The sequence below is a fragment of the Penicillium cinerascens genome (genome assembly GCF_028974065.1).
Source record: "Penicillium cinerascens strain IBT 15544 chromosome Unknown contig_9_segment0_segment0, whole genome shotgun sequence".
NCBI lineage: Eukaryota > Fungi > Ascomycota > Eurotiomycetes > Eurotiales > Aspergillaceae > Penicillium > Penicillium cinerascens.
In genome coordinates this window covers 1,839,289-1,853,761 of record NW_026695296.1, presented here as the reverse complement: position 1 = coordinate 1,853,761, position 14,473 = coordinate 1,839,289, and the positions used below count along the sequence as shown (strand labels likewise).

The window sequence follows — 14,473 nt, the reverse complement described above, 5'->3', positions numbered from 1 at the left end:
TGCCTCTTTCATGACCCCCGCGATTAAAGTTGACCCACGGAAGCCCCAGGTACCGAATTTGAAGAAAATGTTTAAAACGCTCCCTCCAGCGACAATTTTAACGCCATTGTGTAGGTGAAAATGACCACCCGAAGTCGTCGTCCAATGCGGCGCCAGCGCTGACTTTGAACGGGCTCGTGAGCCGGGAGTACCCAGCCAAGTGAATGATACATTAACCGACCTGTCCGATAGCATCGAGCAGTCCCAACCAGTGTAAAGCCAAGGTTAGTGGGAAAGGCAGTGCCTCACTTCTCAGGGGCATCGGGGAGTCGCTCGATGACGTATTTTCCACGGGCAACGCTCATGATCGGTGCTCCAGGAATTTTGCTACTTGAATGTGAGAATCATAGTTACATGTCGTTGGGAGAGGGCGACATACCGAATGCGTCTCTTCAGATCACGATCGTTGGTCGCAACAATGTACACGCGGTGCTTGATTACTCGATCGACCAGGCAATCATCTGCATATGTACCCTTGTGGTCACATCTGATTCTTTCGAAGCGGGGGTCTTTCGCAACACGCAATGCAAGTCGATATTTCTGGCCCAATTTCTCTAATTCGGCAAGCACGCAGTCGGTAATGACAGGGATACATTTGGCATATAGGCAGTCCATCATGGTAGGAATGACCTCGAGTTTGTGCTGGATGGTGTGGGAAATGAAGTTGGTGTCGACAAGCACGGAATACGGTGGAGCGAGAGCTGTGTTGTATTGGAAGAAAAGCGACGATGGAGCCTGCGGACTGTTGGAACGTCAGCAGCCTGGCCATGGGATTATAAGGTTCAAGGGGTTTCGAACGCTTCTCTGACAACTTCATCCTTGCCCTTTTTGTCTGTCTTCTCATTTTCTTTCCTGTAACTGCAAGTTAGCAACCAGCAGAGGGGGGAAGGGCGGGTCGAGAGCAGGAAGCTGGAACACACAGGCGATTGTCACGAAGAGAGATTGCTCTCTTTGCTTGCGCAAACTTGCGAGATTTCTTCTGGACACCCATGTTGGCGTGGAGAGGAAGGATGAAAAAGGAACGCGGACGGTGGCTCCAAAAATCTTTTTGGTTATCAACTCTGAAGAACTTCAGGCGGTGAGTCTTTATCAGCCGATGACTAATAGGATGGTTGTTTGAGTTGTGTCATAGCTCACCGCTTTATTCCTGAATTCCGCAGAACCGCTGGTTGTAGTTCCGCCGCTTGTGCACAACTGGGGCGGAAGAGAAATTGTCAGTTCTCATTCGATTATATTTTACTATTCAGATTATTATTGGAGCCAAGATTACTTTGATAATTCAGTAATCATTATTGTCAGGATTTTGGTGCTTGATCTATGCATTTTCCAAAGCTACCATTCAACATAAGAGGATCGTTTCTGCCATCTATGGCCGCTTCCTTTTATCTGAATTGCCCAATACATAGTACACCTCACTCTTTTTACCTGTCATATTGATATGATTTCCTCTCAACCAACCTACATTACCTCGTGACGGGAATGGTAGTATATAAGATTAGACTGCGCCATAACCTGCGAATGAGTTCTGGAATCAAAACCTAACCTAACCCAACGTGGGGTTTCAGGTTCTGCACCTAGAACCCAACCTAACCTAATGGGTTTTAAATCTGAAGTTAAAAACCCGTAAATAACCTATTTCGACCCATTCTTAGACTGCGCCAAAGCCCACCGGGCCCATGGGCCGGGCCCAACCCAACCCCCTATGGGCCGGGCCTTGGGCCTGGTTCCCGGGCCCATCGATGGGCTATGGGCTGGGGTAGATAGCCCATGGGGGCCCATTGGGCCTAAGTGGGCTACAAACCATGCAAACAAATGGTATGCATTATTTATACAATATGAGTCTGTATTTTTGGGTATTTGACTTGCAATTAGCCCCTCTTTGTACGTCTATTTTTTCTGATATACGTTCGAAGAATTTTTAAAGCTACGGCACTAGAATTCTGACGGCCGTCAGAATTTTAGGGGTATTTAGCTATGGTTTTGGCTTTTTTGACGGCCGTCAGAAATGCAGGTTCAATTCGCTATAGTCTTGATCACTAATGATATGACCATTGATCGTCCTCCTGTCGAGGACGCTTGCGAGATCTCTCAGATATACGCCGCGCCTAAGTGCTTTCCATTTCAGGAAGGTCATTATCGTCACCCTCATCATTGTTTGGCTGAGGTTCATCCTCGCTCTCCCCCTCAGCTTCCTGGGAGCCTTCTTCGTCTGAACTAATTGGATCAAGCCCGAACTGGTCAGGTGTATCCTCCCTTTGCTCTTCTTTTGAGAGATCAATCTCCTCCGCAGTAAAAAACTCCTTTAAGAGGGCATTCTCCTCTTCCTGAAGATCAAACTTTGTTGAACAATAAAACATCATTAGCTCTTCAATTGTCTCCGTCCTTAAGCGGCCTCGTCGATAGTGGCATATATCCCGTGCGGTATTAAATAGACGTTCAACACCAGCACCTATAGCGGGAACTGCAAGGATATCCCGCGTAAGTGCACTTATCGCTGGGAACCGGTGCTGGTTCTCTTTCCAGAAAGAAAGAGGCTGCGCTTCGATAGTATCTATAAAAGGTAAGTAAGTGTGTAGTAAGGAGTTAGGTAAAATAAAAGACATACCACTATTAAGGTACTAAGCCATTTCGTCCCTTGGCGGAGCTTTGTAGCCCTTGCGTCCACTAAGCATCTGATCAAGCCGCGATCCCTTCTTTGCTGCTGCTTGAAGCGTAGGTTGATCTTATTGCGACTTAAGACGTTCCTGATAAGGAAGAAGGTACTCCTTAAAGCTCTTTCGGTACCTCTCGCGCTACTATTTATCCCAATCTATGGTCATAAAGAATTGGAACTTATTAATAGGTGCTAGGATTGTTCCAATCGTATAGAGATCACCCCGAATATAGTCAGTCTGGCTATAATATTTGCTTAGCTTTTGTTTCCTAGCCTCAAGTGCTATAAGTATATTCTGCTTCCAAGGCACTTTCTTCCGTCGAAGCTGGTTAACTAAGGACTCGAGATGCTTAAATAGCTCATTATAGATTAGAAAGACAAGATGTGTAGTTGCGTCAGTGGTCTTTGAAAGCTCAAGGGTAAAGTCAAAGAATGGTTACGTGATCCATAAAAGGTAATCAATTTGACGCCATTCGTCCGCATCAAGTATCATATCTAGCCGATCAAACGCACGACAGAAGTCGGTTAATGCCGGTCGAAGACGCTTTGCGCGTCGAAGCATTAGAAACGTAGAGTTCCATCGCGTCTTGACGTCCTGAAGTAGCAGTAGCTTACTTTCTTCAGTCTAGAGGTCGCGAAACGCCTCACGGCGCTAGGAGCTATAATTGATATAGATAGCAAGGTCGCGAACCTACTATAAAGTGAGTTAAAGGCTAGAAGTAAGAGAAAGGAAGAAATACCTTGCTTAAAGTGTACGATATCTGTCGCTTCCTCGCACTTACGGTTGCATTCGCCCGAGCCCTCTGGGACCGCTCAGTTGTCTAGCGTAGCTCAGTTGTATCATTCTCTAGGGCTGCATTCATCCTATTAAGTAGCTCATTTAAGCTTAATTGAATAACATAGGCAAGGTATAGGACTCGAATAAGATCTATAGAATCCGGTAATGACTGCTGTAACGCAGTAAAGAGAGTCTCGTTGTTCGATGCGTTATCAGCGGTAACTGCAAAGACTCTATCCTAGATCTAATGCTCCTTCAACACATCTAGAAGTAATGCACAAAGGTTTTCTCCCGAATAGACTCCGGGGGCTGGCTTAAAGCCTAGTAGAACCTCACGATATTGCCAGTCCTCGTTAATAAAATAGCCAGTAATAGCCATAAATGATTGCTTAAATAAGGATGTCCAACAGTCAAGGGCAATTGAGATCTTCGAATGCTCTAGAAGCCTACGTATGATACTCTAGTGCCGTTCTTTGACTATTGTCCTAAGACGACCACGGATAGCCTTTGCTTTAGGCACTTTAGGCATTAAAGGGGCAGACTGTGTCATTTATAATAACCGGTGGAACTCAGGGTGCTCAATGAGGCGAAATAGGAGCCGAGCGGCAGTGACAAAGGTAAGGATTTGCTCTTCCCACGCGTCTTGCGTAAACGCTTTCTTTGTTGCTAGGTTTTCTCTCTATTAAATAATTAGTATTATATTCGTCGGATAGTAGAAGACTTACTGCTTCTTGAAGAAACTTAGTAATCGTTTTTGTGGTACCGATTGCCCTTTGACATACGATTATATCAAGATGTCTTCGATGCGTCGAAGTTCCATATCGCGAGGTACTAGCAGGAACAAGCGAAGATGGATGCTCAAGAATCGTCCCACAGCGCTTACACATAAGCATTGGTGTGCCCTTAAGGGCGTCTGCCACCTGCTCAAAATAGTTCCAAATTAAAGACTGATGCCTACCATCCCAGCTGATTTTGCTTGTCCTACCCCCGTCGGTTTGAACCCACCACTCTGCCCATTCGGAATGCATTGTAGGGTCGTAGAGAACGTATCCCTTTATACGAGTAGGTCCAACACGCTTAAATATAGAGGGAGGGTGTAGTGGCGGTAGTGAGAAGGCTATCTCGTGATCGAAATCAAGTGCTAGTTGGCTCCCTCGCGAGAGAAACGGGATACTTTCTGTATCATCGAAGTTAGATGACGGAAAGATATCAGAGTGTTGGCTTTAGGACATTATAGCAAAAGATAAGCTCCGTAAGAGAAAAATAAGAGAAAAGTGAGAAAGAGGTAGGAAGAGAATAGAAACATACCAAGTGCTCTATATTAGTGTTAAGGATAGACTTATCACTAAGTCAGATCCTAGACACTAGCTATGATTGGTAGACTCTAATAACCTAATATAAGCCCGCCCCCCTAAAGCCCACCAAAGCCCACCAAAGCCCACCAAAGCCCACCAAAGCCCATCAAAAGCCCACCAAAGCCCACCAAAACCCACCAAAACCCACTAAAAGCCCAACAAAACCCACTAAAAGCCCATACCCAGCCCATTTGGATTAAGTTTCCCCTCAAAAATTTACAACTAAGTTCAGTATCTCTACCTTTAATCCGAATTTATAGCCTACGCTTTGCCTATAATAATGTTAAATACTAATTAATAATAAAAGGATCCTAATAGATTTAATTCATCTACCTAAATAATAAATTTAACGAGTTGTTAAGGCTAAAAAAAAATAAAGTGAGTTTCCTTCTAAAACACACACTACCTTCAGTAAGGAAAAATATATATTTCCACTTCCACGTCACTAGATAGGACGCATTATAATAAAAAACTCCCTTTTCTACCACAACAGCTTTATATAAGTACGGTTAGAACTGGTAATTAATAAATTATCCCTTAGATTATTAATAGATACACTTAAATTTCCTTTTGTTTCAGTAGTAAATAAATAGAATTAAAGGGTAAGTTAATTGGTGACCAGAACATATATAAATAACAGAATTTAAATACGATTAATCAGCTAAGTTATACACGCCAAGACCATGATTTTATGCAAAAATGGGCCTAAATGGGCCTGAATGGGCCGAAACCTTCGGCCCATCGTGGGCCGTGGGTTGGGTTGGGCTTTTAGTTTAAGGCCCACGGCCCATGCGGGTTGGGCCTTGGGCCCGACCTCTGGGCCCATGTATGGGCTTTGGCGCAGTCTACCCATTCTTACATAAAATCCTAGTCTTAGCGTATATAATTCGGCTGGTTCATCTTAATTTAATACTGTTTTTTACACTTATTTTTGTAACTATAATAATAATTGTCGGGATTGGTAGTATATAAGATAAGAGAGATAAATAAATGCCTAAGGGTCCCTATGCGGCAGGGCAGTCCTTAGGACAAATATTTGTAGAGAAAAATACTACCTCCCGTAGAGGTCGGCTACTACTGCAGCGTAGTAGCTTACCCCTAGAAGATGGATGAAGATAAAGATAAAGGTAGAGATAAAGGGTCTCTCTGGCCTACCCTAATAGAGAGGAAGGGTAGTGAGAGGAGAATTAAGATGAAAGCTCTTGTTTTATTCAGTCTGGTTTCTAGGCCATATTTATAGACAGAAATATTTAGTTCATCTGGCTAATTACCCAAGGTAAGCGCAGGCTGTTTGCCCGAGGTAATCTTGCCGTAAACGTGCTATTGGCCGAGGTAGGTAAACGTGCTATTACCCGCGGCTTATAGACAGGATAGGCCTAATAACCTCGGTTCGGTAGGCAAATAGAAAGAGAAAGCATAGTAAAGGCTGAAGTGAGAGCAAAGTGAGAGATAAATGAGAGATAACTGCAAGATCAGATAAAGGCGGTGAGAAATGGCAGAACGGGAATTTCAGCGGGAACTTCTATGTTGAATTGGAAGCTCTAGAAATCTGCAGTTATAAATGCAGACACCTAAAATCCTGACAATTTCTCTTCTATATAACTACGTCCCTAAGCTAATATAATTATATTTTCTAATAGCTATTAGAAAATACTATTAAGAATAGTATATTTTTTAATAGCTATTAAATAAGCTATTTTTAATAGCTATTAGAAAACTATATACTTCTTATATTATAAAAGAAATACTTAATATTATAGCTAAAAACCATATAAATTATATAGTTATAGAAAGTCATAAGTCTTAGCACGTCTATTATATTTATAACCTAAGTTAGGGCCCTAGACCTAATACTAGGTCGGAACTTACGACCTAAAACCCAACCTAGATTAAAGAACTCAACCTAAAACCTAACCCAGCCTAGGTTAGGTCCGGGTTAGGTCTAGGTTGAGTTAGGTTCTGCGGAAGTCTAGTTTTAGGTGAGAGAGCATTTAGGCATTGACATAGCCCGCCCGTGGGTAGGAAGTCCTACCCATAGCCCGCCCGTGGGTATACCCGTGCGGGTATTGTCTTTGCCTACCCGCCCGTGAGTCATACCCGTCATACCCACGGGTACCCGTGGACACCTAATTCTGCCTGATTTGGCCTGATTTGGCCTGAATTATTATACAGATTCTGCTGATTAATCTCTGTTATTTACGTCTGTTTTGGTCGGAACAAGTAATATCACCACTTTTTAGCCTACCCACTAGGTAATTATAAGAAATAAATTTGTTTATATATATTTAAGGGTCGGTTTTATTAGTCATGTTAATATTTTAGGCGTAGAAAAGTAAGGATTAAAAAGTGGTGGTAGAAATTAGTGGTGAAGTAAAAGATATATATTTGTTGTATGCGACGGCACCACTACTTTTCTTAAGATTACCCTCACCAAAATTTTACTTTTAAAATCACTTAAATATCACTTTTTTATCTTGTATTTATAAACTAGTAGCTAAATTATTTTAATATTTCACTTAATTAAGGAAAAATTTAATTATTTTATCTAATTTAATCGCGTTGTAAAAAATTAGTTAGTAATATTACTACTTAAATACCAAAAATTACTACATAAGATGCATTAATTATACCTTTCTGTATCACGGGTTTCTTGGCGGCCCGTGGGTATACCCACGGGCGGGCCTACCTACCCCTACCCGCCCACGGGCTTGAGGGTCCTACCCCTACCCGTACGGGTATACCCACGGGCATGTCAATGTCTAAGAGCATTAATCTAGAGGGTCCTTACCACCTGAATTATAGGCTGATATTTTAGATAGCCTAAGTAGAAATATGTCTGTGGAAAAGCAGCTATGCGGATAGTCTAAAAACTTATAACTGATTTCCTTATGCCATAGGATAGGCGAGATACTCGTGTTGCTTAGTGCTAGGCAAGCCTAGGCATCTGACGAGCTAATAGGTGTAGTGCAGGCATCTGCACTACTGAATTCTGTTCGTCCGAAGGGTGTAGTGTAGTCATCTACACTACTGATGGTTTCAGTAGGGCTAGCGTCTGTGATTCTGACGTCTATAGTGTAGGTATCTGCACTATAGGATTCTGCTTTTCTGCTAGCTGTTCTGCTAGCTGTAGTGTAGGCATCTATACTACTGGATTCTGCTAGTCTACTAGGTGTAGTGCAGGCATCTGCACTACTAGCTTCTCTATAGGTGGTCTAAATTCTGGCTTGACCACTATAGTAGCTATAGATATCATAATAGGCCTATCTAGCCTACCTGGCTTAGGTGGAATAGATAGCTATTTATTCCGCCTAATATAGGTAATGCTATAGTCGTCATTTATCCTGTAGATAGGCTAACAAGCCTGATTTTCTAAGCAGTTCTTCCTGTTGTCTAGGAAAATGCCTGCCTTTTTGGCTTTCTGAGCTGAAATAATATTTGTGTGGAAACCTAGAATATAGAAGTATTCCTTAAGGTCAAAACACACGTTTCTGATTGGGTGGGAGAATCTAGTAAATCTAATATCGCCTTTAACAATAATAGGTGCTTTGGTATATCCTATTAGGACCTCTGATTGGTAGGGCTTATATATAATAAATTGGCTACAGTCATTACAAATATAAAGGTCCGCGGCCGTATCGAAAGCCCATAGATCTAACGGTTTGCCCTATGCTAGGTAGACTACGCTAAAACCCGCAATATAGGTCAAGATCTTCAACCCGCACCTAAACCCACAGCGAGTTTAGGTTATAAGTTGTAAACCATACCTAACCTAGTAGATTATAAATTTAGATTTAAAAACCTATAAATGACCTATCTTGACCTAAATTTATATAAGATCCTAGTCTTAGCGTATATAATTTAGCTAATTTATCTTAATTAAATACTATTATTTATATATATTCTTGTTATAGTCCTCCTAAGGTTTTAACTTTAGCTCTAATCACTTAAAATAAAATAAAATTCCTCTATATATTAATTAATTAACATTAGTAATTAGTTATTTATATATATTTAGTAGGATCCGTCTAAAGGGGTATAGTGGAAGCGTAAGAATATTAGAATAGCCTTTCTATTCTATAGAAATATATATCTAATATAGAATAAAGATAGTATACCTTTGAGGAAATATTTTGCTTTTATTATTTTATCTTATATATATCTTAATTTTATTACTTCCTCCTATTAAATTAGTCCTATACTTTATTTTATTATAAATATAAGTGTATTTATAATTTATTTAGGGATAGTTTCTATAAAATAGGATTAAATATAGTAAGTTAGAATTAAGTTATAAAATTTTAAGGGATAAATATACTTTTATAGATTAGGTATAGAATTATCTATAGATTATAAATAGGATTTATAGAGATTATCTATAGGTTCTAAATAGATTTTATAGATTATTAGTAGATTTTATAGATTTTAAATAGATTCTATAGGTTATACTCTACTTAATATTTCTACTATCTACTAATTATAGAACTCTTCTAATCTAAAATAATAATAAATTAATAAGTCTACTATATTTAGCGCTTAATTTCTATAAATAATCTTTAATAAATCTTTATTTCTACTTTTATTTATCCCTTACTATTCCTTTATTTTATAATATTATATCTTAAAGTTAAGAATTATAATATATTTTTATTATTACTCTATAATAATATAGATAGTATTCTATATCTTATATTAGATCTTCTATAGCTATTTATCTCTAATCTAAGTTTTCTAGTAATTAGTAAATATTTAACTCTTTTAATTAAGGCTTTATTTAGCTATAGCTTCGCCTATTAATTCTATTTACTTTAAAGCGCGTTAACTTTAAGTAATGAAAGAACTATATATTTTATAATTATATAATATATATTAAGTAAGTAGATTAGTAGATTAAGACTAACTATAGAAAGATTAGTAAAATCCACTAAGATATTAGCTATTTAGTAGATATATAGTAGTATTTTAATTAAATAGTAGAGTTGTAATAGCTAGCCTAAGTTATATATAAATACTATAGTCTAATCTTTAAGTATCTATCTTCTATTAGGACTCTTAGTGCTATAAGTTAATAAAATATCTTTATATTACTATATATTAATAATATATAAAGAATATTTAATAAAGAGCTAGTATTACTAGATTTCTATAAGATATAGTAAGTTCTACTATATTTAAAGATAGAATCTTAGAAATCGCTAATAAATATAATACTTTAAATAGAAATATATCTAATTTATAAAAAAATAGTTTATCTAAGAGGCCTAAGAAAAGAAGCTATTTATCTTTTTTATAATTATATATCTTCTCCTTTAGCTTATTAAATATTCTAAGTTCTATAATCTAATTTAAATAGCTTAATATATCCCTTTTAGTCTTAAGATCTCTTTTATAAAGACTATTTATTATCGCCTATAGACTATAATAAAGAATAGTACTAAAGTATCTTATAAAAGCTCCTTAGTTATATAAAGATATTAGTCGCCCTTAATTATTAGATATCTCCTTTTTCTTAAGTATTTATAGCTATTACTAGCTATTTTATTATTAAAGATTAGTAATATTAAAAAGTTCTACTTAACTTTTAATTACTTTTTAGAATATACTTTAGTAAGAATCTTAGCGCTATATTTCTAGATATATTTATATAGTATTAGATTTAGGACTAAATATTTATAATAATAATTAATAATATATTAAATAATAATATATTAGTTAATACCTTATAGTAATCGCTATTAAATATAACTATTATTATTTAAGTTCTAATAGATACTTTATATATATTATCTATTTAAGCTTAAATTTAAATAAGCTACTTAGATAGATAAAAGCGAAGCTTATAAATAAAATAACTAGGATATATTAGATAACTAAGTGATCTTAGCTTATAAATAATTAGGATAATTAATAGCGTAATTAATATCGAAAGAGCTTTAAGATAACTCTATCTCTATACTAAAAGTGTCTTTATTCTTAGTAAGGCCTCCTCTATCTCTTAGGCGTTAATCTAATTAGACTTATATCTTTTTTACTATATAGTAGAAGTAAACGCTAACTATTATCGCTTGAGAATAAGATAATTTAATATCTTAATAATAATATATCTTTTTATCTTCTCTTACTTTCTCCTCTTCTTAATTAATAATAAATACTATTAATTTCTTATTTCTATTTTAGAAGGAGAATTGATACTTTTTTCTAGCTATTATTATATTTATCTAGAATATCCTTTTAATCTTAATAATTAATGCTAAAGTTAAATATCTATTTAATATAATATAGGATATCTATTATTATTATTAAAGACGCTTAAATAGTATAATAATCTAGAAACTAATAAATCTTTTTTTTAATTCAAGGTTCGATCTCTAGGAAGACTATAATTTTAAAATAGTTTTTTATCCTTGATAAAATTAAAGTATATAAAGAATAAAAGAGAGAGTTTATACCTGATTAGATTAAATTTAAGCTAATTAGTGATAATAAAGAATAGGGTATATAAGAGGGCGAGATTTAGAATAAAGAGGACCTTCTATAGCTAGATAATAAGAATAATAATAATAAGATAGATCTCCTTTAATTAAAAAGGACTTAGGTATATTATATATCTAAAAGATTACGTAAGCATCCTCGTTAGGAGGATAAGTAATAAATATATTAATGTAACCAGTAAGTGAGCTAGCTACCTATCTATTTTTTTGCCTCTATACGCGTCTTTATATTTCCTACTAACCACTATACCACTAAATCGCTGCTAATCGAAGTAGTATTTAATTAAGTAGAAGGGTAGGGTCCTACTAGCTATTTCTACTATTTAGAAGTATAAAATTAGCTTAAGTAGCACGCTAATTTAATATCTTACGCTCTACGCTTCAAGAATAGCTATTTAGTTATATAAACTACTCTATATTACGCGCTAATAGCTATAAATTAACCTAAACTAAACAGGAATCTCTTAAAAAGTAGATATTATCTATAGGTATATATAGAGTAGCCTCTAAGCCTACTATAGTGCGAGAAATAACGAATCTTTTCTTTATAAAGCGCGATTTCACTCTAATCTACATAGTTAGCGAAAAATAGGTCTATAACTATACTTACTATTATTAAAATATCGCTTTTGACGTTAATATAATTACTAATAAGCAAAATAAGAGGATCTAAAGATTATTTAAGGGTAGTTTAATAGTGTATAAGCTATAGTTTAGTAATATAGTATTATAGCCCTTAAATAACATAAGGCAACTTAGATACCTAATTAGGTATATTAGAAGCTATATAAGAGGGTTTCCCGCGGACCTATATAAAGGTGAACGCTACGTAATTATATAAAGGAATAAAAGGCACTCTCTTATAATTAATAAGCTCTCTTTCTTAAGGATTAGTTTAGTTATAATTATAAGATTAAAGTTCTTATCTATATACTTATAGTTCTATCTAGTCCTTTACTTAGTCTAACTCTAGTCCTAATAGTTCTAATCATTTTCCCCCTAACTACCTAAGGAAAAGATAGTCACTATATAGTAAAATATCTTTATATAAGAGTCCATTAACCTAATTAGATCCTCTAGCTAATAACCCCTACGTTAGTAAAGATCTCTTAAGATCGCTAGCTTAATTAAATATATATAAGCTAAAGAATAAGAGATCTAATTTTATATCAAATATCTTAAGAAGCTCTAAGTTTATTAATAAAAAGCTTTCGAAATAATAGTAAGAATATAGTAAATCTTAAAATATATTTATAGACTAAATACTCTTTTCTCTATAAACTTTCACTAGCCTTTAGGCTAATATCTAGAACTATATTAAGAAAGCTTCTTAATTATTATACTAAGATCTTTATAAATTCTACTCTTATCTCTATAGTAAAAAGCAATATTTAGACTATAAATTAAAGCTAAATTACGCTTTTACTTTTTTTATAAAGCTATAATCTTAACTAAAGAGAGCTATCCTAAATTTTAATATCCCTCTTTACTAAAAATCTAAGATAAAAATAATTACTATAATAATACGCTATTAGAATCTTATTTAGCCTATTTTAGTATCTAAATAGCCTTATAATAATACTAATATAATATTATAATAGGATTAAGACCCTAAGCGCCCTAGATTTAATTAATCTAAGCCTTATAATTATTACTCTTTAAAGGGAAATAATTAAAGTCTAAGATAATCTATATAATCTAGAAACCCTTTATATTATCTATAAAATATTACTAAATAAAGTGATTCTATTTATTAATATTTTATTTATAATAGCCTTAACTATTTTAAACTAGACTATATATATTATATTTAGATTTAGGCTATTATATAGAGTATAGACTAGCTAAGAAATAATATTAAATTAATATAAACTCTATAATAATAACTTAGTATCTATAAGTAGAGACTATTATCTATTTTTATACCCTAATTACTATTTAAAATAGTATTAAAATACTTATAGACTTTAATAGTTATACTAAGATTAATATAGTTAGCTACTAATTTATATAACAATAATATTATAAATAGGCTAAACTTATAGAATCTATTATTAAAGCTATAAATTATCTTAATACTTCTTCTTATAGTGTCTAGAAAATACTAATTATCGTTATAGACTCCTAAGGAAGAGCCTAATTCTTTATATAATCTTATATAGCTATTAATCGCCCTCTCTTCTTAGAAGTAAGCCTAATTCTTTTATTAATAATTATACTTTAGAACTATTCTATTATTCTTTTAGTAATAAATTATAAGTAGTAGCACTAAGTGCTTTTATTTAAAATATATATATCTAAATAATTTACTAAGGATTATTAAAATTAAGTATATATATTTATAGTAATTAAATTACTAAAAGAAATTTAGAAACTAGATAATATAAATAAACTACCCCTTAAAACCTAATAAATCCCTCTTAAACCTAGAGAGTTTAAGGACATTTTTAAAACTAAGTAATCTAAGATTCTTCTATCCTAAAAAGTAACTAACTATACTATTAATCTCAATCTAGATAAGATAATCTTATATAGGTCTATATATTTTTATCTTAGATAGAACTTTAGGCCCTATAAGAATACTTAGATAAAAATCTTATAGCTAAAAGAATTTAACCTTCTAAAAGCCTAATAGATACTTCTATCCTTTTTATTTCTAAGAAAGATAGTGGCCTCTAATTATATATTAATTGCTAAGGATTAAATAAGGTTTTAGTTAAAAACTAATATCTTTTACCTTTTATTTTAGAGATTCTAGGTTAATTAACTAACGCTAAATTCTATAGTAAGATTAATATTAGAGATATCTACTATTATATCTATATTAAAAAAGATAATAAATTAAAGATAGCGTTTTATATTTATTATAGCTATTTTAAGTATATAGTTATACTATTTAGCCTAATTAACATATTTATTATTGTCGGGATTGGTAGTATATAATAATAAGAGAGATAAATAAATGCCTGCGGGTCCCTATGCGGCAGGGCTGTCTTCAGGACAAATATTTGTAGAGAGAAATACTACCTCCCGTAGAGGTTAGCTACTACTGCGGCGTAGTGGCTTACCCCTGGAAGATGAATAAAGATAAAGATAAAGGGTCTCTTTGGTCTGCCTTTAGGAGAGAAAGGTAGTAAGAGAATAATTCAGATGAAAGCTC

General features: G+C 34.4%; 1 protein-coding gene across 1 annotated transcript; it reads right to left on the bottom strand.

The window, feature by feature from the left end:
• Positions 1 to 199: 199 nt before the first annotated feature.
• N7498_007534 (rRNA-processing FCF1 family protein) lies at positions 200 to 1,060 on the bottom strand. Its single transcript, XM_058454596.1, has 4 exons — positions 960 to 1,060; positions 838 to 891; positions 419 to 781; positions 200 to 366 (listed from the first exon to the last, which is right to left on the bottom strand). Exons 1-4 carry the CDS (start codon positions 1,028 to 1,030, stop codon positions 285 to 287), a joined length of 570 nt encoding a protein of 189 aa, XP_058306845.1. The 5' UTR covers positions 1,031 to 1,060; the 3' UTR covers positions 200 to 284.
• Positions 1,061 to 14,473: the final 13,413 nt, after the last annotated feature.

Bases quoted from the DNA above. Each gene is read 5' to 3' on its own strand.
- N7498_007534 (XM_058454596.1), bottom strand. From the start codon at position 1,030: ATGGGTGTCCAGAAGAAATCTCGCAAGTTTGCGCAAGCAAAGAGAGCA. The intron at 892-959 runs GTGTGTTCCAGC...TTGCAGTTACAG, and splicing joins TCTCTTCGTGACAATCGCCT to GAAAGAAAATGAGAAGACAG. The intron at 782-837 runs GTTCGAAACCCC...ACGTTCCAACAG, and splicing joins GATGAAGTTGTCAGAGAAGC to TCCGCAGGCTCCATCGTCGC.